The sequence below is a fragment of the Lepidochelys kempii genome, chromosome 2 (genome assembly GCF_965140285.1).
Source record: "Lepidochelys kempii isolate rLepKem1 chromosome 2, rLepKem1.hap1, whole genome shotgun sequence".
In the NCBI taxonomy this organism is placed as follows: domain Eukaryota; kingdom Metazoa; phylum Chordata; order Testudines; family Cheloniidae; genus Lepidochelys; species Lepidochelys kempii.
This window is the reverse complement of record NC_136381.1, coordinates 217,503,837-217,528,323: the sequence shown is the minus strand read 5'-3', so window position 1 is coordinate 217,528,323 and position 24,487 is coordinate 217,503,837. Positions and strand designations below refer to the sequence as shown.

The 24,487-nt window shown below is 42.9% G+C and overlaps 1 protein-coding gene across 1 annotated transcript in view; it reads right to left on the bottom strand.

The window, feature by feature from the left end:
- Nucleotides 1-24,487, bottom strand: part of VWDE (von Willebrand factor D and EGF domains) — a 76,532-nt gene that overhangs the window by 29,060 nt on the left and 22,985 nt on the right. The window contains exons 4-12 of the mRNA XM_078851336.1: nt 22,514-22,745; nt 15,032-15,088; nt 13,387-13,646; nt 12,238-12,327; nt 10,226-10,370; nt 9,255-9,469; nt 8,802-8,875; nt 6,385-6,658; nt 4,361-4,569 (exon numbers count right to left, since the gene is read on the bottom strand). Of these exons, the coding sequence (XP_078707462.1) occupies nt 4,361-4,569; nt 6,385-6,658; nt 8,802-8,875; nt 9,255-9,469; nt 10,226-10,370; nt 12,238-12,327; nt 13,387-13,646; nt 15,032-15,088; nt 22,514-22,745 (1,556 nt within the window). The remainder of the gene's footprint in view (nt 1-4,360; nt 4,570-6,384; nt 6,659-8,801; nt 8,876-9,254; nt 9,470-10,225; nt 10,371-12,237; nt 12,328-13,386; nt 13,647-15,031; nt 15,089-22,513; nt 22,746-24,487) is intronic.

Here is a 24,487-nt window from a genome sequence, read left to right as displayed (position 1 = left end):
CAGCTGCGCTCCAGCCGTAGGAATTACGATACCTTCGGGCAGATATCAAGGGACATGATGGAAAGGGGCCATGACCGGGATGCACTGCAGGATTAACGTGAAGGAGCTGCGGAACGCCTACCGCAAAACCCGCGAGGCAAACCATTGCTCCAGTGCTGCCCCTGCGACCTGCTGTTTCTACAAAGAGCTGGATCTGATACTTGGGGGCGACCCCACCTCCATTCCAAGGACCACCATGGACACTTCAGAGCCCAGTGCAACAAGGCAGGAGGAGGAGGAGAAGCAAAGCTGGAGTGAGGGTGCTGAGGCAGAAGAAGACACCCGGGAATCCCTAGATGCATGCAGCCAGGAGCTGTTCTCAAACCAGGAGGAAGGTAGCCAGTCGTGGCAGCTGGTGCTTGGGGAAGGACAAACACCAGAGGAGGTTCCTGGTAAACGGTTTTTATTTTGGGAAGGAAGTTATTCTGTGCAGGCTCTTGGGGTGAGGAGGGTTAGGGCTGCATGCATGCCTAGATGCGGAATACGGCATTGATGTGCTCTCTCACATCGCGGTAATTGGCCTCAGTGATCTTTGCAAAGGTCTAATCCAGAACTTGGGCAATGCGCTTGCACTGGTTTCTCGGGAGAGCCACTGTGGTCCTTGTTCCAGTAAGGCTAACTTGTCCGCGCCACTGTGCCGTGAGGGGCGAGGGGAGCCTTGCTGCACACACAGGCAAGCTGCATATGGAACAGGGAGGAAGCCGCATTGCAGTAGAAGACCCTCCCTTGCTTCCCAGGTCACCCTCAGCAGTGAGATATCTTCCAGGATGAACTCCTGTTTAAAATGTGGGGACAGTGTTCAGTATAGCGGGCCCCTGCTGTTGTCGGTAGCTACCGGTGTGGTACTCTGCTCTTGTTCGATGATGATAACAGTTGGCTGCATGAGTGTTCCCTCTGTGTGCTGTCCCAGCTCTGCGCAGATAGCTAACACAGCAGACCCCAAGAGAACCTCCCAAAACCACAGACTCTAGTAAGGTACGAAGGAACGTCGGCCAGGTTTATTGTCAAACGAAGCACAGTAATAGTTCCCTGTAGACTCTACAGGGCATACTATGAATTTGTGCTCCCTGGCAATGGACACAGCTCAGTCAGTCGCGGGACACTCCACTGCCCCCTAGTTCAAACGAATCTATCCATCATGTTGTCCTTTTGACCCTGTCTTTAAGATGCACCTGCCTGTTCCTTGTTGTATCTGTGGAGTGTTCTGATGCTGTCTTGGCACAAGTTCCTCTCACACAGTTATGTGTGTGTGTGTGCACATGCTTCTAACAACCTTTTCTTGCCAACTTCTGTGAGTGGGACCTGCCTCTGGCTCACAGCCCAGCTTTGCTTAACACTGCCTTGGAGTACTTTGGTTCAGGCTTTACTTTGGTTCAGGCTTCAGGCCTCAGACTGGGCCTCTGATACAAGAATTTATGTTTCAGGGCCTCCCCTTACTACACCTGCTACTGTTGGCTCTCCCCAAGGCACAGAAACCCAGAGGACAGTACAGACGTGAAACAATCAGTCACACTTGACCCTGTGCTTACTCACCATTTTGGGGCTCCCGTGGGTTATGTGCGCTCGCTTTGGGATGGACAAATTATGCTATTGTGTAGACTGTGCTTGTCCTTAAGTATGGGGGAATCATTGCTCTGTCTGGTGTGAACAATGCTGCCTCTGTTAAGTGTTGCATTTTGCCTTTACAGATGCAACCTTGAGATCTCAGCCGTCCGTGTTATTACCGGCCAAAAGACTCCAAAAAATCAGAAAGAGGCCATGTAGAAGCAAGGAAGACATGTTGCATGAAGTAATGCAGCATTCAAATAATGAAAATCAAAAAGTGCAGGAGTGGCAGGACAGTGAAAGGAGGATCTGCCAGTAGAATGAGGAGCGCCGGCACAAAAGCGCGGTGCTCCGGCAGCAAAGCATGGATCGGCTGATAAGCATAATGGAGCGCCAAGCGGACTCTATCCAGGCGCTCGTAGCCATGCAGGTGGAGCACTACCGTGCCCGCCCACCCCTGCAGCCCTTGTCCCAAAACTCTTTCCCTTGTGCCCCCCATGTCACCTCCAACCCACTTTCCCCAACATCCAGGTTCTTACCGCCACCAGCTGCCTCCAACATCTGTAGCTTCACCACCCAGCCCTGAAAACTATGACTCTTACCCACTGCACTCAACCCCTATCACCATGCAGTAAACCCATCCTGAACTGCAGCACTCATTGCACAGCACTCCAGACAGGAAGGCTGAGTATGATAACAGGACATACGCAAATCTGTGATTGTACAGTTCCCCAACCCACCCCATTGCCCTTTCTGTTTCCCAAGCAGTTGTGTTTCTTTTCAATAAATCAATTTTCTTTTCAATAAATGGATTTTTTGGCTTTGAAAACATTCTTTATTGTTGCATAAAGTAAAAGATATCTTAGCCCAGGAAAGAAACAGGCATTGCAAATCAGTGTAGCAAACACAGATTCCTACTAATATTGGAACCATTGCACTTCACTCCCGTGCAGGTCACCAGATATTACTGGTGGCTTTCAGCCTCAAATTGCTCCGTCAAGACATCCCTAACCCTTGCAGCCCCGCGCTGGGCCTGTCTAATAGCCCTGCTTTCTGGCTGTTCAAATTCAGCCTTCAGGTGTTGAACCTCTGAGTTCCATGCCTGAGTGACTTGTTCACCCTTCCCTTCATAAATGTTATGGAGGGTACAGCATGCGGATATAAATGCAGGGATGCTGTCATCGGCCAGGTCCAGTTTCCCATACAGAGAGCGCCAGCGGCTCTTTAAACGGCCAAAAGCACACTCCACAGTCATTCTACACTGGCTCAACCTGTTGTTGAACCACTCCTTGCTGCTGTCAAGGCTCCCTGTGTAGGGTTTCATGAGCCATGGCATTAAAGGGTACGGTGGGTCTCCAAGGATCACAACGGGCATTTTGACTTCCCCTATGTGATCTTCTGGTCTGGGAAAAAAGTCCCAGCTTGCAGCTTCCTGAACAGGCCAGTTTTCTGAAAGATGAATGCGTCATGCACCTTTCCAGACCAGCCTGCATTAATGTCAATGAAATGGCCTGCGTTAATGTCAATGAAATGCCCACAGTGATCCACAAGCACCTGGAGAACCATAGAGAAATACCCCTTCAGATTAATGTACTCAGAAGGTAGGTGGGCTGGTGCCAGAATTGGAATATGCGTGCCATCTATTGCCCCATAGCAGTTAGGGAAACCCATTTCTGCAAAGCCATCCACAATGTCATGCACGTTACCCAGAGTCATGGTTCTTCTGAGCAGGATGCGATTAACGGCCCTGCAAACTCACATCAACACGATTCCAACGGTTGACTTTCCCAATCCAAACTGCTTAGCAACCGATCAGTTGCTGTCTGGAGTTGCCAGCTTCCAGATTGCATAGCCACTCGCTTCTCCACCATCAGGGCAACTCTCAATCTTGTGTCCTTGCGCTGCAGGGTGCGGGCGAGCTCCTCACACAGTCCCATGGAAGTGGCTTTTCTCATCCAAAAGTTCTGCAGCCACTGCTCGTCATCCCAGACTTGTATGACGATGTGACCACTCAGTACTTGTTTCCCGAGCCCAAAAGTGGCGTTCCACGGTGGTGAGCATGTCCGTGAATGCCACAAGCAAACTCGTGTCATATGCGTTACTCGAGTTGATATTATCGTCGGAGTCCTCAATGTCACTTTGGATCATAACCAAACGTGACGTGCTGGCGAGATTCGTCAGCATACTTCTCGGCAGCTTCAGACAGAGCGCGCAGGACAAAAAAGTTGAAAGATGACGCCAAATGTGGATGGAAGCACAGGGATTGCTGGGATGCAAACTGATGCATCACGGGGCGTTGGGACAGGACCCAGAATGCCCCGGCCCTCCAACCCCCTTCCCACAAGCCACAGCGCCAGAATGGGAAGAGGTGCTCTGTGGGATAGCTGCCCATAATGCACCGCTCCCAATACTGCTGCAAGTGCCGCAAATGTGGACACGCCAGTGCACTTGCAGCTGTCAGTATGGACAGACTGTAGCACTTTCCCTATTGTGCTCTCTGAAAGTGGGTTTAACTCAAAGTGCTCTACATCTGCAAGTGTAGCCATGCCCCTAAATGGCAATTAATCCTCAAGCATTAATTTGTCACATCAATAATTAGTGCCATAAAATAATTAAATTTCTATAGTTTCTTGCCGTGATTAAATATCAACCAATAACGCTGGGAAGATTTTGTAATAAGACAAGTTTTCAGAGTATGTAGGGGAAAAGCTGAATTGAAAATTAAGAAATTTCTGCAGGGGATTGATATTTGATTGAAGTAAATGGTTTTTCTTACCTCCACTCATTAATAAAAGTAAGATGAGCATTAGAATTCTTTGGGATTTTGATCCCATTCACAGTGTGGTAGTCATTCTCTGCATCTCCATCAAATGAGCCGCAAAGTCCTAAAGTGTTCTTATAATCTGAACTGGGTGCCCGGAGTGTCAGACTCATTCCCCATTCACTCACATCAGCACGAATGAAAGCTCCAGAAGAAAATGAGATCTAAAAAGGGATTGATATTACCACAACAAATAGAAACAACTAATTATTAGGTATAAAATATCAGACAACAGGGGAAACAAATAGGGAAGTGCCAGGTATATAGCAGTTAAACTCCTCATCTGACTAACTTTTCCAGAACTATTTTTATATTGCATCTCACAGTCAAACCCTACAAGCCAGTGTGGTAATTTCATGGCCACATAACCTTCATGACTGTCAGATATATTATACATTGTAGTCCTGTAGGACTTCATGGTTGTTAGCAGGGATAAAATGGAGGACCAACTGCTCCAAAAACACAAGGAGCCAGAGATCAGCTAAGCATAGAGAAGATCAAGTCACTCCATGTATGCTGGTACCAGGGAGAGGGGACATACAGGTGCCACCAGAGGATCACCTAACACTGGGGTCACGCTCAACCTTCTAGCTGGCTGTGCTGGCTTTAAGACCAGAATCTGATGGTAGTATGGTGCAAAGTCACCTTCTACACATGAGAAGCTGGACCTAAATGCTCCAGAATAACTCAAGAGAATCTCAGAGTTTTATTATTTTAGTTCAAACATCCCTGCAATCTATTTGAAAAGGAATTATGTGTTTTAAGAGCAAAATCTTCTGGATAGATGTAATAACATATTTTCATAGATTAATATGGCCAGAAGGGACCATGGTGATCATCTATTCTGACTTCCTGCATAACACAGGCCATAGGACTTCCCTGAATTAATTCCTGCTTGAACTAGAGCATATCATTTAAAAAGCATCCAATCCTGATTTAAAAATTGCCAGTGATGGACAATCCACCACAAGCCTTGGTAAATTTCTCCCAGGGTTAATTATCCACACTGTTCAAAAGTTTTGTCTTATTTCCAGTCTGAACTGGTCTAGCTTCAATTTCCAGATACTGGATTTGAATAGGGACAGTCTTTCAGTAGATAAAGTGACAATGCTTTACCCATAATTAGTTTTCTTCAATGCTAAGCAATATTTCTGTCAGTTTAATGTGGAAAATGCTTTATTAGAAAAAAAGTTGATAATTAAATTGCAGCAAGCAGGTAAAGAACATAATCATTCTTCATTAAACTGGTTTATTTCTTCTGTAATCAGAAACAGTGAGGTCTAGGCAAAAGGAAAAATAAGGATGCTTGTACATACACAGAAGAGCAAAAAGTGTTACTCTTGCATGGTAATTAATAGTACAAGAGATGACTGGCACGGGATTAGTAGCTGAAGCAAGGAGATGGGACTTTACAACTCCTGGTTTTCACTCCCAGTTCTGCCCTTGACTCACTGAGTAAATTTGGTCAAACTGGTTAACCTCTCTGTGTCTCAGTTTCCCTAGAATGGGGATAATGATACTTTTCTACCTTATAGAGGTGTATTGATTAATTGATTCATATTTGGGCTCTTCAGATGAAGTATACGAGATAAATGAAAATCTGGCCACTTTTATTTCAGTGTCTAAATGCGGATTTTGCCACCCACATTTAAAATGTTGCTCTTGGTTCTTAATTTACTAAAATTGTCATGCAGCTGGAATATCTAAAATTATAAAGCACTGAGGCCTAAACATTTTCTTTGTAATTCAGGCTTCAAAGGATAATCTCCTCTTGACATGTGTATGTAATTTTCAAGAGCAGCGGTGGGACTCATCCATGTGTTCTGGGAGGATATTTTATCCTTTTGATTCAATGGGATTAGAGTTGTAAGATAGGCTTTATTGTACTGTTTCACTATAGAAGATAACACAAGCTTTGGCAGTATGAATTGGCAGAAATACCTTCCAAAATGAATAACACCACAGCAAATAATATTTACCGTGACTTTTCTTCCTAGATAGGATTCAGTGATCCTGATATTGCTTCCCATTATGTCTCTACTCTTTACAGATAAATGTGGCTGTGACTCATGTAGTTGACCGCTGCACATGTCAAATGCAATTATATCACTTCCTTCTTTGGCAACAAAGCCACAGTTACATGATGCTGGGAAGTGAAGGCTGCCACAGTCCCACTGGCGCACATGAACTTCAAAATCCCGAGATGTACTCTTATAGAGCACAAATGTTCCAGTTTTAAAATTATCGTACAACCTGGGAGCAAAAGAAAAGCATGTGACATCATCTTCATCTTCAAGTATAATAAAAAGCTGCAACATGCTTTGTCAAAAACTTTGCCTCTAAGATACAAATTTCTAATATTTTATTTGCACTGTCTACTGTTTTCCTTACAAAGTGATCTCCATGCTCTAAGTAAGCCAAACATTAAAGTTAAAAATAAATTTAAAAAACCATTTTTTGTTCTAGAAATCAGCATAATGACTTGTTACATGAAGAGAGCTGTAAATCAAAAATTTAAAATAAGAGAGATCAGAGTATATTAAAAGTAGACTTCGCTGGAGCTGCAGTGGGAGGTGCAGAACAACATCCGGGAGGGTGGAAGGATGGGCAGGTGGTGTAGAAGTGGGGAGTGAATGTATGTATGGAAAGATAGCCAGGAGGACAAGAGGGTTTTACATCAAAGATTGGCAGTGTCAAGAGAAGCACTTTCAACCTTTTGATATGAGAGAGGCCATTACGTGTCTCTAAAGGGTTAAATGATTTAAACAGGAGGAGCCTAAAGTGTCAGGTGGGGAGTGTTACTGAAGTGTGTAAATACCACGTACAAAAATGGTTTAGAGGATCACAGATTTGGGTAAGGGTCAGTTCAAACTCAACAGCAACAGAACAGCAATGTGCATATTCTTGGAGACACAAAAAATGGTTTAGCTTAAACACAAGTCGTGGCTTTTTTCTCAGGAGGGAATTTTCTGTTCCTACAAGGATAAGCATTCAATTTACCGGTATTAAATTAAACAAATGGAAGATTGTTTGGAAGCTAACAGTATGTCAGGACATATATAGTGTCTGAAATTTAACTACAACATAAATAGTGTTTAATTTTTGCTATATGCACAGTGACCTAGTAGACATAGTGCATATGTGGTTGGGATGGCCATCCTACTGGGTTTGCAAGGCATTAGCTAGTGATTCACTAAAGACAATTGCTGTGTACTTCTTGTTTCCAGCTTGTAAATAAAGAGGTTGCATTGTTTATTCCAAATCATCAGCCTCTCTCTTTTTGGCAGCATGCTTTCAGCAAGAGAATACCATTATAAATCACAAACAAGCCCAATCCTGCAGTATCTCCATGGTTAAATTGCCCACTGAAGAGAAGTGTCCTGTGAAGCTAACTCTCACTGAAGTAGGAATGACAGAATCAAGCTCATTGTTTTGTTTGTTTTTTACTGCTAGTAACATAAGGTCCTCTGTGAAGAACATGCTAATAAAATTTTTGCTCATGTGAGACTATGCTGCAACACAATTGGACTCAGGGAAGGAATCTCTAGCCCCAATATACATTGTAGGGCCATCCAGTAGCTGACCCAATCCTGGTAAGAGAAGATGCATTTCTCCCATCCTACACGGGGTTCACTCTGTGGCTCTATACTATATGTGGATGAGCATCCTTGTTTGGGGACCACATGTTCCCTTCTGGTCAGCCCTGTTACCCTGACAAGAACCAATGGGAACATTTTTCCTGTGGTGCTCAGGCAGTGCATAGTTTGTCCTGCATGGATTCTCTTCTGCCTTGACCCTCCCCATGCATTAGAAATGCCATAGAAGAGGGAAAAGTACAACAGAACTTGCACTCATTGAGGGCACGGAAGCTGCTCTGTCCCTGTGTGAAAAGGCTTTGTGGTGATGTGTGAAAGGCAGCTAGGCATATGACTGGCTCAAATAGCATTAACCCATACAGCACTTTGCTAAGTAAATTATAGGTAGTTGCTAGGAGACTGTGCTGATGGAGTGGCTGTTCACTGTCTCAACCCCTCCCATTCAGCCAATCCTCCTGAAATGTGTGTGTTTTATCGTACACATATATAGAGAGTGAGCAAGAGCACCTACAGGTAGCCACCATTCCTCCGCTGGCATGCTCCCCAGCCACACTTCACAGGAACAATACAATTTGCCTCACTCTATTGCCATGCAGCAAAGAAAAGCATCTTGCCTTTAGAAATACAAATAATAGAAGCATTACTATGAAGTCCGTACAAGCTGAAACATGTTTATCCCTATTGTTTTGGGGATGAATGTGTGGAGGAGACGGGGGAAATGTACAATAAGCAATTTAACAGTGTTGCTAATATAAGTTCATGAAATCACTTATAATTAAAAGTAGCAATCCAATGATTACCTGCCATCAAATGTAATTATATGTGGGTCAGTAAATGAGTAGCAGTAGGCAGAGGGAAGATCCTTTACTGTAATCTTCAAAACAAAGAGATTCACAGTAAGTAACTGTTATCAAGTCAGGCAATAAATTACATAATCTATGTACTAATACTAATATCACATATTAGTTACTGATCTTAAAACACCAGTTTGCTTTATAATCAATCCATTTTCAAATCTCTTTCCAAATTTTATTTTTTACTATTCTCAGTGGTCAAGTTAGCTTTAAAATATTAATATTTTTTAATTCAAAAGACAAATAGTTCCATTCAAATGAAAATGGAAAACTTCTCCATTAGAAATTACAGTGTGATTCAACACAGCCTGACTGAAGCCAGTGGAGGTTCAATATTTTATACCAGCTGAGGTGCTGGCCCTTTCTTTTTTAAAAGATTTTAATGTGATGGTTTTCAACCTGTATGCCTTCTGGGATGTAGCGGTTCCACAGGAAATTGTCACTTAATATAGGTTCCACCATAATCTTGGTAACTCTGTCTCCATCCTGAGCAAAATCTGTCACAGCAGTGAAATGAACAATAACCTGGCTACAGGTTCCATTAATGCAGGGTTTCTGAAGAAGATCCACATCACAGGAAGAAAGAGCCAAGTTTAAACCTAGCTGCTCTTTATCTGTTTTAATGAAAACCAATCATTAGTGACTCATTTAGAGGAAAAATCAAATCAGAAGGTATTTTGTCCCTTTAGTGTTTGCTTGAGAAACCAATAAAGATTTTGCTGGTACTGTGTAAGTAAACAATGAAACAGTAAGGCCTTCTACTTTCCTGATATTTTGGTAATGCTAAAGCTATCTGGATCTCCATTCACAGATAAGTTATTGGTCTTGGATTCTACATCTATAACCATATACACAAAACCACAGGTCCAGTCCTACAGTCTTTCCCCAAGCAAAACTTTCATGGAAGTCAACAGGAGTTCTGCTCAACTGCAGAAAAAGTATAATAATGGCTAAGAGTAAAGACTGCAGGACTAAGTGCTATAATAAGCAAGAGCAATGCAATGAGTCATGGGGAGAATCTTTTATTCTGAATTTCCTTTGCTTGCACTGGCTGATGTGATAAAATTAGCAATGTGCAAACGCAGGGTCCAGTCCTGTTCCCATTGAAGTTAATGGCAGGGGGGCCGATGGACTGCCTGTAGGAGTCAACTGAAAGCCTTCTATTAATTGCAGTGGGTGTTGGATCAGGCTTTTGCTTCCCAAGACCTTGAATGGCAGCAGATTTGACCTTTGACTTTTTTGTGCTAATATATACTATATAACATATCCCATAATTTATAACCACACCAAAAACATCTGAAATCTAAAGAGAAGGTTTAGAAGTACATATTCAAAGTGGTAAACATAATAAAAATTAGGACAATACTTACCTTGATCAATAGTATTTAATTTTAATGAGATTTTGCAGTCATTTTCAAGTTGGCTAAATTTGGGACAAGAAATAGGAATTCTACTTTCTATTGTCAGTCTGTATTCTTTCCCATCTTCTGATATATTGAGTGACTCAGGATGCAGCTGGCATATAAAAAAGCACACTAAGAATGCAAATATTTACTTGAGATTATCTTACTCTGTGAACTACAGTAGTAACACAAAATTGCATTTTCTGTATAACTTTTGAAAAGTTAAAATACAATTTTTACAGCTGTATAAAACAAATATGCTGTCTATAAAGTCGTCTCCTAGTGAAAGCAAAATACTGAAGAAAACAAAACATAATATTTCTCTTAGAACCTGTCTCTGTAAACTAGCAATATAGATCCTTGTATACAGGGGTGAAAGTAATTTAAAGGACTTACCAGTACTCCGGAGTCCTGAGCGGGGGAGCGGGGCCTCAACCGGAAGAGGCGGGGCCTTTAAATACCCCCGCCCTTTAAATCACCCCTGGAGCTACCAGCTGCAGAGGCAGCTGGGAGCCCCGGGGTGATTTAAAGGGCCCCAGACTCTGGCCACCACTTCCGCAGCGGAACTCCGGGTCCTTTAAATCACCGCGAGAGCCCTGCCGCTGCTACCCCAGGGCTCCAGCTGCGGGGCTCGGGTGGTGCTTTAAAGGGCCCGGGGGCTCCGGCCACTGCGGGAGCCCTGGGGCTTCGGGAGGGTGCTTTAAAGGGCCCGGGGCTCCCCACAGCGGCCGGAGCCCCTGGCTCTTTAAATCACCGCCGGTGCCCTGCCGCTGCTACCCTGGGGCTCCAGCAGTGAGGCTTGGGGGGCGCTTTAAAAAAGGGCCCGGGGGCTGCGGCTGCTGCGGAGAGCCCAGGGGGCGCTTTAAAGGGCCCGGGGCTCCCCGCAGCGGTTTGAGCCCCAGGCCCTTTAAAGCGCAGCTGGAGCCCTGCCACTGCTACCCTGGGCCTCCGGCAGTGGGGCTTGGGGTGGGGTGGCGGGGAGAAGGGGCTTTAAAGGGCCCAGGGCTCCCCGCAGCGGCCGGAGCCCCTGGGCCCTTTAAAGCGCCCCCCTTTAAAGGGCCCTTTAAAGCTCCGAGCCCCGCTGCTGGAGCCCCAGGGTAGCGGCGGCAGTGCTCTGGCCGTGCTTTAAAAGGCCCGGGGCTCCTCCTGCTGTGGGGAGCCCGGGGCCCTTTAAAGCGCCAGCCGGGGGAAGTCGGTCTGGTCTGGCACGGCGTACTGGCTCTTGCCGGTACACCGTACCGGACCATACTGGCTTACTTTCACCTCTGCTTGTATAGTACACGTAAGAGAATATGGTTAGGGCTAATTTACAAAGAACGCTTAAATTGAGCTATCAATACAGGATCCAATTGTGCATGCAAAAATTGTGTGGAAAAGAAAATATGTTCACATTTCACAAAGCATACTGCAGAACTTAGTAGAACATGGGTCCTGATCCTGCCGAGATTTATGCACGTGCTTAACTTTATACACTGTGAGTAATCTCATTCACAGTGCATAAAGTTACACATGTATATAAGTCTGTGCAGAATTGTGGCCTTGATTCCTAGCCAGTGGAACAGTCCCTAGGGGGCCATTCTAGCTGGCATCAGTGACTGCAGAGGCATAAAAGTAGCTTAGGAGGCAACTTTGCCTCCCCCACCTCCCATGGAACTTGAGCTCCGCACAGTTGAAGTTTGTTCCTTATTAGTTCACTATCAATCCATTCGGAGTGTCCGGGGTCATACATTTTCTTGTTGCTTACTTGGTCCCACCTTCTCTTCATTTAGCATCTTTAGCAAGTGTGATTAGAATAAAAAAGCACAAAAGAAATAACAGCATTTGAAATTGAGTTCTTTCATCATCTACTGATGCCAGAGTTTTTAATAGGCAAATAATCTTTTAGAATATTTGCAATATTGCTACAACTGTAATGAACAACAATAATTAGAAAAGCTTTTGTTGCAAGAGAGTAGAATATTGTTTCCCTTCCAAAATACCTTAATGCCCGCAAAAAATTCACTGCTCTCAACAGGTGGGCTTTGTATATCTGGTTTTTCCAAGAAAAAAGTAGAACTGCTACAGAAGATCTGCAAACAAAGGTAAAACAGGAGTAACAGAACAACAGTATTTTAAATGGCCATGTGGCCTATGTAGGATTGGTAATTTACCATGACTACTAAGCAACTGGCCTTCTGATTGGCTACTAATGCAAAGTCACTACCGAACAGCCCAGGTAAAATGGTAGGGAAATGTTTTTACATCTTTTATTTTTTGGAGGGGGGTGCTGGAACAATTTATATAGTGGGGATGCTGAAAGCCATTGAACCAAATTGTATACCTTGTGTATGATGGAAACCACTTCAAGCCAGCAGCACCCCCAGCACCCCTAGTTCCAGCACCTATGGGGGCGGGTGAGGAGAGAGCATTAACCCTAATTTTAACATTGATGGATAGAAAGCATCTTGTTGTTAACCCCTCTGTTCTTATAAAAAGTACTGGGGGTTCTGCGGGCTTTATCCTGCTCCCACTGAAGTAACAGCGTAACTTTAATTGGTTTTAATGATGCAGGACCAAGCCCTTAATGTTCATGAGTCGTCAAGTGTTTCACTTTACATCTAACCAAAAAGACAGATCCTCCAACAACACACTGGCCTGACCACTATATCAGACCCGTGGTTTGTTACTAATTCAGGAGGAGAAGTGCCTCGTGCTGAATCACGAGCACCACTTGCTGCAGCAGCTAGACATTATAGGCTCTTACCTCCATACCGATCCATCCCAAACTCACTTTATTTACAGGATTTTACAAACTCACAGTAGAAGGTAGCAAAGATGCAAGTTCAAGCTAACAGGGGCACAATGCACACTGTACATAGACTGATAGCCCCAAGACCATGATGGCCATAATCACTACTCATGTACCCATGAGGTTTCTGCACTCAGATTGGCATCACTGATTATAAACAACAACTGGAGGCACAGGACTGCTGCCAAGAAAATCTGTACAGAAAGACGTTGGTACCCTGCCTTTAATATTTACTGTTGCTATCTGCTGAGCATATATGAAATGATAGGTTGGTAGATAAAATGGCTACTGAGGACAATAATATAGTTACAAATATACAAAAAGATTCTATTAAACGTACCCTGTCTCCGAGTCTGAGGTTTATGCCATCCAGTTCTAACAGTGAGAATGCCTGAACTGTTGTCTCTCGTCTCAGTTCTTCTTTGAAGTCTTCAGAAGCCAGCCTGGACCAAGTTACAATAAATCCCACTGAACTATTTGCAAGAGGAACATCAAAAGTACACCGTAAGTAAACACTGGCTTCAACCAACTCTGCCACAACTTCCAGTGAAGTAGGAGGTGGTGGTGGTGGGGATGGAGATGATGAAGGAAACAGTCTACCTACCACAAAACATAAAATGTACAAATAAAAACAGAACAAAAACATAATTTGTGAATTTCATTCTGAGGAGAATCAATATTAGTTTATGTTGACTGAACTCACATTGAGAAAGTTTTAAATATCAGTTATAAAAGTAAGAATGTTTACTCTTTCCATATATAGACTTCTTTTGCAAATTACATTTTACAAAGTCAGTGAAATAAAGAAATCTGGTGAGAATCACAATGAGAAAAAAAAATTCTTTTTGCTCGTTATTAAAATAAGAAAAGTCCTTTTTCAGATATTGATTATTCATAGACTGGAGGGAAGGGTGAAAGAATTAAAGAAGACTTGATATATTCTTTATAAGAACATTTGGATAGCAAAACTACCACAGCTTCTTCAAGAGAGGGGAGGGGAGGAAGGTAAAATGGAGTGAAATAAAAGGCAACAACAAAATCTTGCCAGAGAGCCAAAAGTAACAAGCACAGCAATTCGACTGGCTGAGAGGAACAACTACTTAGCCTGTAAACAAAACTAGGAATGGTCTAAGTGTAGTGGGACAGTTGTAGGCAGCAGAGTTTGCAAGAAAGTGGTGCTGTTGAGAGCCAGCATTTAGGTACGAAAGGAATCTGCAAATCAAAGTAACTTGTAAATCAACATTATTAACCATGATTATTACTTATTTAGTACTTGTGTATGGAGTCATAATGTGAATCACATTTTACACAGCAATTACAATCTAAGGCCCTGCAACAGATCATATGGAGAGATCTTAGGGCCCCAAGGATTTCCACTGAAAACATTGCCAGATGCACATGTGCAACTCCAGATTAATAAAAACATAAATATAATAGATTATGACTAAACAGAAATATTTACTGAGGGTACATCTATACTGGAACCCCCTCCACCTCCGCAAAGCAATGGAAAACCCTAAATATGTTGACAGTATTCCTTTCATGGATAGACATTGAGATGTGTATTTGGTATAAGTGCCTGAAAAAGCACTAAAAGTTCAATTTTTATTATAAAACTATTAAACCTGAAAAATAAGTTTAATATTTTAAAGTTCCTTTCAGAATGTCTCAGACCCTGGGCTCCAACCCAAGTGGGAACACCTACACTGCTATTTTTAGACCTGTAGCGAGAGCTCTGTGAGCCCAAGACAGTTGACCTGGGCTCTGAGGCTCACCTCCATAGTTGTTTTATTTTGCAGTGCAGGCGTACCCTGAGATACAAGCTGTTTCTTACCTGATTACTAACGATGCTGTTTTAATTTCTTCTAGGAAAAAGGACAAGACACTTCATTTACCAACAATAAATGTAAAAAATATAACAAAATCTTGAAATTATTAGGTCCTGGGTATAAAGAAAATCTTGAAAGTCAAGACAAAATACTTACTATTACAGACACCTTGAGTTTTCACTTCCCCAGGTTCACATCTTTGTGGTTTTGCTTCTGAAACAACAATAAAGAAGTTCCTTAAGTAGTATATCTATAAATAGATTAATTATATACCAGCTTTCTTAAAATATTGCTGCATGTTAAGTAATGATAAATATAATTAAAACACTAATTAAAGGCTAACTCTGGTATCTGCAAATAGATCAATCCTCACTATCAGGATCACATAGGACAGTGATGGGAGTCCGTACAAAACCCTAAGATGGATATATCAAATAAATAGGTTGTGTCAAGGGGCAGGGCATGGAGCACCGACACTGCCCTCCCACACTGGCTAATACAGAGACTGTTTTTCAGCATGTTCCCCTGGATTTTGGCTAGTGATTAACCAGGAGCTAAAGCACGCCCTGAATAGGGATACTTTTCTGAATAAGAGCCTAAATGCTTTATGGATTAATTCAGACCTATGACTTAGCTGAATTCCATGTAAATTAATTTTGAAAAATGATCTCTCCTACAGTGGCCTAAGAGATATAGCATTTGTGCAATTGCCATTATGCAATTTGTGCAATATGCAGCAAGAAAATCTCTCCTGACTCTTAATGAGTACAACAGCAGTGGTGCCTTGATTAAACATGAAAATACTTGGACATTTGGAAACATTTTAAGAAGCAGCTAGACACTCATAAGGTAAAAGAGAAAAACTGAGATCCAACCACACTGAAACACTCATGAGTTAGCAAGAATGGGGAGCAGATTATGCTATTCCATAATCCAATGATACAAAGTTTGTATTTGTTTCTCATCTCATCTGGCAATCGCTTTTTGAAAACTGGCATTTTGCAGCTGTTAAATGCTAACGAGGAAACAGCAGACAAGGCAGCAAGAAAAGCACAAAAGTAAAAAGGACTTTGCTTGTATGATTTCAGTTATTAGGAAGAGGCAGGTATTAGTAATGGGTGATTCGATCATTAGAAACATAGATAGCTGGGTTTGCGATGACCAGGAGAACCGCATGGTGACTTGCCTACCTGGTGTGAAGGTTGCGGATCTCTCGAGACATCTAGATAGACTTATGTGTAGTGCTGGGGAGGAGCCGGTGGTCATAGTAAATATAGGTATCAGTGACATAGGGGGGAGGGATAGGAGAGAGCTCCTGGAGGCCAAAGTTAGGCTGCTAGGTAAGAGATTGAAGTCCAGGACCTCCATGGTAGCATTCTCTGAAATGCTTCCAGTTCCACGCACAGGGCCAGTTAGACAGGCAGAACTGCAGGGTCTCAATGCGTGGATGAGATGATGGTGTAGGGAGGAGAAGTTTAGATTTATTAGGAACTGGGGAAACTTTTGGGAAAGGGGGAGCCTATACAGGAAGGATGGGCTCCATCTAAACCAAAATGGAACCAGATTGTTGGCACTTAAAATTAAAAAGGTCGAAGAGCAGTTTTTAAACTAAGGGCTGGAGGAAAGCCGACAGGTATGGAGGAGCATGTAGTTCGGACAGAGACATCCCTTACGGGACAATGGAGATTGTCTATGTCCTAGTAAGGAAGAGAGTATAGAAGATGATAAAATACATGTAGGCTCTAATAAGAAACAGTCAAATGAAAAAAAGTCTCATTCAATTACATCATGTAATGGGAAACAGCTAAAAAGTGACAAGTTTTTAAAGTGCTTATATACCAATGCTAGAAGTCTAAATAATAAAATGGATGAACTAGAGTGCCTAGTATTAAATGAGGACATTGATATAGTACGCATCACAGAAACTTGATGGAATAAGTATAATCAATGGGACACAGTAATACTAGGGTACAAAATATATTGGAAGGACAGAACAGGTTGTGCTGGTGGGGGTGTGGCACTACATGTGAAAGAAAGTGTAGAATGAAATGAAGTAAAAATCTTAAATGAACCCAACAGTACCATAAAATCTTTATGGATAGTAATTTCATGCTTCTATAATAAGAATATAGCACTAAGGATATATTACCGACCACCTGACCAGAATAGTGATAGTGATTGCAAAATGCTCAGGGAGATTAGAGAGGCTATTAAAATAAAAAACTCAATAATAATGGGGGATTTCAACTATCCCCATATTGACTGGGTACATATCACCTCAGGAAGGGATGCAGAGATAAAGTTTCTTGATATCTTAAATGACTGCTTCTTGGAGCAGCTAGTCCTGGAACGCACAAAAGGAGAGGCAATTCTTGATTTAGTCCTAAGTGGAGCACAGGATCAGGTCCAAGAGCTGGACCGCTTGGTAATAGTGACCATAATATAATTATATTTAACATCCCTGTGGTGGGGAAAACACCACAGCGGCCCAACACTGTAGCATTTAATTTCAGAAAGGGGACTACACAAAAATTAGGAGGTTAGTTAAACAGGAATTAAAAGGTACAACGCCAAAAGTGAAATCCCTGAAATCTGCATGGAAGCTTTTTAAAGACACCATAATAGAGGTTCAAATTAAATGTATACCCCATCTTAAAAAACATAGTAAAAGAACCAAAAAAGAGCCACCATGGCTAAAAAACAAAGTAAAAGAAGCAGTGAGAGGCAAAAAGGCATCCTTTAAAAAGTGGAAGTAAAATCCTAGTGAGGAAAATAGAAAGGAGCATAAACTCTGGCAAATGAAATGTAAAAATATAATTAGGAAGGCCAAAAAAGAATGTGAAGAACAGCTAGCCAAAGATTCAAAAAGTAATAGCAAATGTTTTTTAAGTACATCAGAAGCAGGAAGCCTGCTAAACAACCAGTGGGGCCACTAGACGATTGAGCTGCTAAAGGAGCACTCAAGGACAATAAGGCCATTGCGGAGAAACCAAATGAATTCTTTGCATCGGTCTTCACGGTTGAGGATGTGAGGGAGATTCCCAAACCTGAGCCATTCTTTTTAGGTGACAAATCTGAGGAACTGTCCCAGATTGAGGTGTCATTAGAGGAGGTTTTGGAACAAATTGATAAACTAAATAGTAATAAGTCACCAGGACCAGATGTTCTGAAGGAACTCAAATGTGAACTTGCAGGACTACTAACTCAGCTTAAATCAGCTTCTGTACCAAATGACTGGAGGATAACCACAGGCCAGTAAGCCTGACTTCAGTACCGGGCAAACTGGTTGAAACTACAGTAAAGAACAAAATTGTCAGACACACAGATGAACATAATTTGTTGGAGAATAGCCAACATGGCTTTTGCAAAGGAAAATCATGCCTCACCAATCTACTACAATTCTTTGAGGGGGGTCAACAAGCACAGGGACAAGGGGGATCCAGTGGATATAGTATATTAGATTTTCAGGGAGGCTATTAAGCAAAGTAAGTAGTCATGGAATAAAAGGGAAGGTCCTCTCATGGACTGGTAACTGGTTAAAAGATAGGAAACAAAAGGTAGGAATAAATGGTCAGTTTTCAGAATGGAGAGAGGTAAATAATGGTGTCCCCCAGAGGTCTGTACTGGCTCCAGTCCTATTCAACTTATTCATAAATGATCTGGAAAAAGGGGTAAACAGTGAGGTGGTAAAATTTGCAGATGATACAAAACTACTCAAGATAGTTAAGTCCCAGGCAGACTGTGAATAGTTATAAAAGGATCTCTCAAAACTGGGTGACTGGGCAACAAAATGGCAGATGAAATTCAGTGTTGATAAATGCAAAGTAATGCACATTGGAAAACATAATCCCAACTATACATATAAATGATGGGGTCTAAATTAGCTGTTACCACTCAAGAAAGAGCTCTTGGAGTCACTGTGGACAGATCTCTGAAAACATCCATGCAATGTGCAGCAACAGTCAAAAAAGCAAACAGAATGCTGGGAATAATTAAGAAAGGGATAGATAATAGGACAGAAAATATCATGTTGCCTCTATATAAATCCATGGTACGCCCACATCTTGAATACTGTGTGCAGATATGGTCGCCCACCTCAAAAAAGATATATTGGAATTGGAAAAGGTTCAGAAAAGGGCAACAAAAATGAATAGGGGTATGAGGAGAGATTAATAAGAGTGGGACTTTTCAGCTTGGAAAAGAGACAGCTAAGGTGATATATGATTGAGGTCTATAAAATCATGACTGGTGTAGAGAAAGTGGATAAGGAAGTGTTGTTTACTACTTTTCATAACACAAGAACTAGGAGTCACCAAATGAAATTAATAGGCAGCAGGTTTAAAACAAATAAAGGAAGTATTTCTTCACAGAATCCACAGTCAACCTGTGGAATTCCTTGCCAGAGGATGTTGTGAAGGCCAAGACCATAACAGGGATCAAAAAAGAACTAGATAAATTCATGGAGGATAGGTCCACCAATGGCTATTAGCCAGGATGGGCAAGAATGGTGTCCCTAGCCTCTGTTTGCCAGAAGCTGGGAATGAGTGACAGGGGATGGATCACTTGATGATTACCTGTTCTGTTCATTCCCTCTGGGGCACCTGGCATTGGCCACTGTCAGAAAACAGGATACTGGGCTAGATGGACCTTTGGTCTGACCCAGTATGGCCGTTCTTATGAAAATATGACAAAATTCAGTCCATGTCTACACAAGAGAGCACAGTGGCACAAGCGTACCGATGCAGCTGCACCGCTGTAAGATCTCCCATTTAGCCACTCTATAGTGATGGGAGAGAGCTCTCCCATCAATGTAATTAAACCACCCCCAACAAGCAGCAGTAGCTCTATGTCAGCGGGAAACGCTCTTCCGCTGACATAGCACTGTCCACACTGGCTCTTCTGTCGGTGTAACTTACATCACTCAGGGTGTTTTTTCACACCTCTGTGCAGCATAATTTATATGACAAAAGTGCTAGTGTTGACATAGCCCCAGTAAAGCTGCAGAAAGAAGTTCTTGGCTTCAAAACGTGCTTCAGGCTCAGAGCACCCACGCAGCTACCCTTTGCCAGGTACTGCTGTTACTCTCCTATATCAGATTAATAGTGGGAGTTTGAGGCCCATGAAATCCATTGACTAGATCTCTAACTGGTGTCTCACACCCTCTCTCTCCTTTTTTTAGTAGAAGAAACTTTTCTGTTAACAGAGTCATCAGATGTAAATGGAACTTTTCTAATCTATTACGTCATGTCATGAGGTACACTCTCTACTAGGGTGCCTTCTCCTGACGGCTTGGAAATTAGCTTCTTCCAGATCCAACCTCACCTTCCGTTGTTTGCCAGCAGCACCACTCTCCCTCTCTCTGACTCGGGTGCTCCCTCCTCATAGCTTGCCCCTCCAACAAAGTCACTATGTGTTTTCCCCTATCCAGGGTATCAAAGTCCCAAAGGACAAACCATCCCAGGCAGTCTCCAAATCCGCTGCCCTCAGTGGCTGTCAGGGGAACCCAGACCTGTCCTCTACTCCTGGTTCCAGCTTAGGGACCTGCAAATCAGCAGCCAATATCTGCAAGATCTCACCTTGCTGCCATTTCGCTAATGCCTTTTCCTACTCTGCCTCTCTCAAGCTTCTGCTTCATCACACTTCTGGGTAACCCTTCCTTCATGGCCTGGATACCCAGGGTTCCTATTCTCCCCCTAGGTTTCCTTCCTTCCCTCACCTATGTCCAGAGAATAGCTGTAGACTCCCCCACTGCAGCCCTTTTCTGCTGCCATCTTCTTGGCTTTATACTAGGCTCATCTGTTCCTTTTCTGCTTGGCTTCATCAGCAGTCCAGGGTTACTTAGGCCATCTAATTTCCCTCAGTTGTGACCTATACATTTAACTGGCCCCTTCTCAGCCTCATTAACCCTTCCTAGGCTAGTGTGGTGTGAATACCGCATCACAAGTTGTTTATAAAATAATGTGATTTAGTGCATTACCAGATCTGTATTAATTAAAATAATATATAAGGCAGCGGTTCTCAGCCTGCGACCCTCATGCGGCTCAATTAACAGACAGCTGCAGCCCAGCTATGTGCAAAAAAAATTTCAAAATTTGCCACTCTGGTCTGGCAGGGGGCGGGGCTGGCGTCTTGCAGCCTGCACCAGCGCTCCTGCCAGCAGGGGGCTGGTGAGTGCCGCAGTGGGGCAGAGGGCTAGAGAGTGGGTCTGTGGGTAGGTTTGTGTGTGTGCGGGCTCTGGGAACTAGGGGTTTGCCCCAGGTTTTAGGTGGGGCTCTGCTCCTGGCCCCGCTTCTCGTGTGCTGGCTGCCGGCCCCGCTGGGCACTCCGCTCCTGGCTCGGTGCTGGGGATCCCGGCTGCTACCCAGCCTTGCAGAGCGGGGTCCAGTTCTGGCTCCTGCCCAGCCCCACACAGCAGGATTTGGGGTCCGGCTGCCTGGCCTGTACCAAGGGCTCTACTCCTGGCCCTGCTCTGAACAGGGGCTCTGGGCATAGGGGACTGTGGTGGTCTTTAGGGTGGAGGGGTGTGGTTCTCAATCTGCGGCTCACAATTAACAGGTTGAGAACCACTGCTATAAGGTAAAATATCTGTACATTTCCATACATGATAGAGTAGACTACTCTGATTTGCTACTAATGCAGTACATTAGCACAAATTCCTAAATTCTAAGAGTTTGATTGGTGAGATTTTTCCCTAGTTATCCAAAATCACTTAATTCAGAGTTTTTGTGAAGATGACATTAAAGACCAAATTTTCAAAGTGGCCTTAACCCCGCCTTTAAATTTGCAAAAAGACTGTATAAAATTGATAGTACAAATATAGGTCCCAATTTAAGCACATGCTTAAGTGCTTTCCTGAATCAGGACCAGGGGCGGCTCTATCAATTTTGCCACCCCAAGCAGTTGCCGCCGAATTGCCGCTGCCGCCAAATTGCCGCTGCGGGACATGGACCGCCATCCCATTCTGAATGCCGCCCCAAGCACCTGCTTGGAAAGCTGGTGCCTGGAGCCGGCCCTGATCAGAACCCTCTAGCCCATGTGATGGGGCGCTTACTGGCATAGGGATCTGTGCTAGAAAATCTAATTGCAGAATAAGGATCCTAGCAGACACTTGATCATTTGGGACTAGTTGCAATTCCCTTGGGAACACCAGGTGGTCTTTACAGGTACTCTACAAAGATATTTTTCCAGTTCTTTTACACCCCATTTATACAAATACATTTGTTATTTGTTGGTGTTTCCAACTTTAATTTTTTTTTAATAAAATGTGCATACTCTTCAGAAAGAAAAGTTTAATTATAGCAAGACAAAAAAGGTATTTTACTAGTGGATCAAACCTCTAATAACTGATATATGCAAAGTTGAATTTCTTGTATTTTTAAATACCCAATAACTCAACAAAATATATTCATACATATAGTTTTATCTCACCATGGTATCTCAATAAATTATTGATCTACACTATCAATATTACAAGTAAAGGCTACGGGAAAAATTCTAAATGTATGTTTTCACTCAATATGACACCAAATCAAGCAAGGAACAACACATTAAAATAATGAATGCTATATCAAAAAAATGAGTAAGAGATATTTACTAACACACACAGATTTTGTAGAATGATAGGATGTGCTTCCTCACCTTCTGCACAATACCCCATACATCCTTGGGTGGGCTGTAGCAAATAAACAAAGAATTCTCCACAGTTCCTCACACTGACAGGGATTCGGAAAAGGCAGCAGTCTTTTGTAGTGCTGAAGAAAAACTGCCACGTTGCACAAGCTGTTAATTGTTTGATCTCACCAGGTAGAGGCATGGATTCTGACTCCATCAGAGATAACCAGACAGGGGCTTGCGTTCCACAGTGATTCATCTTTAGCACGAAAAAAAAGCAGTTTAAAATAGTTAATACAGTACCAAGCTGCTCTGGTGTTTAATGCAAGGTTCATATGCTTTTAACTATTTTACTACACCAGCTTTTAGTAAATGGGGAATTCATCTCCACATGGGAAATGTGTGTGGTGTTTTTTCATAGTTGAATGCAAATATACAATATACACAAATATTGGGCAAGTCACTTAATCACTCTGTCCCTCGGTTCCCCATCTTTAAAATGGGGGTAATAGTGCTTCCCTACCTCACAGCAGTCTTGTTAGGACAAATTCATTACTGTTAAGAGACACTCTTATATTACGGTGATGAGCGCCATAGAGAAGCCTATACATACATTTTAAGCCCTGCTGTACTTTATCTAACTAATGATTCTACTGGGCATAAATTGCTTTTCTCACCTGTGGGTCCACACAGGTTTCACTCTTGTCAGTCCTACTGCTTAATATACATGTAAGGCTGTGAGGGCAGATTGTGAGATGCTGTGGGCTGCCATACCACACATATGAAGAAAAACCCCTGTGTTCTACATCTGCTCATCAAAAGCAGATGACGTAATTCCTGTGATGTGCAAATGTTTGAGTGATATAGGGACCCATATGCAAGGGGTTGGTTCAGGCTAAAACTGGCTATCAAACAGAGGACATGCTAGTTGAATGAAGAAAGAATTTTGAAGATTTTTTTTTAAGAATTTTGAAGGTCAGCTCTGCCATTGACCTATTGTGATAACTGAGTGTACCAATTTACCCTAATTGTGACTTCAACCGCAAAAAGTGAGTGTAAGTTAATAAGTTATTGTAATAACCTAGAATAACAAATACTGATGGGAAAAGGTGCAAAAGCAAGACAGAAAGGCCTACTGATATAACTCAGGGACTGTGTTAACATCATGTTAACATCATGCTTGGTAAACAAGAGAAGTGGGGAACCAGAAATCAGTGAACCAAAACTGGTGTGGCTGAAACTAGGCCTGACTGGACAAAATAAGGAGTAGATGAGCTATTCGACCCATCAGTCCCTTTTGGGTTCCTTAAAGAAAGAGACTTTGAGAGAAAAACTGGCTACTGGAAAGAGCTTCACTAGCCCCACCTTCTTCACCTTAATCCTGAGTAATGCCTGACAAGACCAGGCCAGAGAGAGGAAGCCAGAGGAAATCTCCAACTTCACTGGCTCCAGATAAACTCCAACCACCACCTGAGATGCAAGACTTTGTCCCTCCCCTCACCCCCATGTGTCCTTTTCCTTCCCTACCGTATTTTGTCTCTTTCCCCTCTCTCTCCTTTTTCCTTCTGTGTTACAAGAGTCTGGCTTAGCTGGGCAAGACTGCATATTCTGCACCACTGCCATAAGTCTGTGACCAAGAAGGCCGCTAAAAGCAGTGCTCTACACAGCCTGATACTGGTACAAGTTTGCCAGATCTCGGAGTGGCTGATATGACCATGTACTGTGCCCATGCTTTTTTCAACAGTGAGGTTATAAGTGAGAGTCAACATAAGAGACAGAAGCTACATTTTCTATCTTTACAGTTCTTTCCTCTCCCCCTTTTGAGTCTGTTTGTCTTGTTTTGTCATCTTCAGAAATGGGATTGTTAACAAGATCAACAACTCCAGCCCATCTCAACCAAACTTCTTCTCTTTTCCTCAAAAGGACAATTATTACCACATTTGCAACCAGCTAAGACTGTCCAACCAGCGGGGTTTCCATTCTAAAAACTCTCTCCAGGTA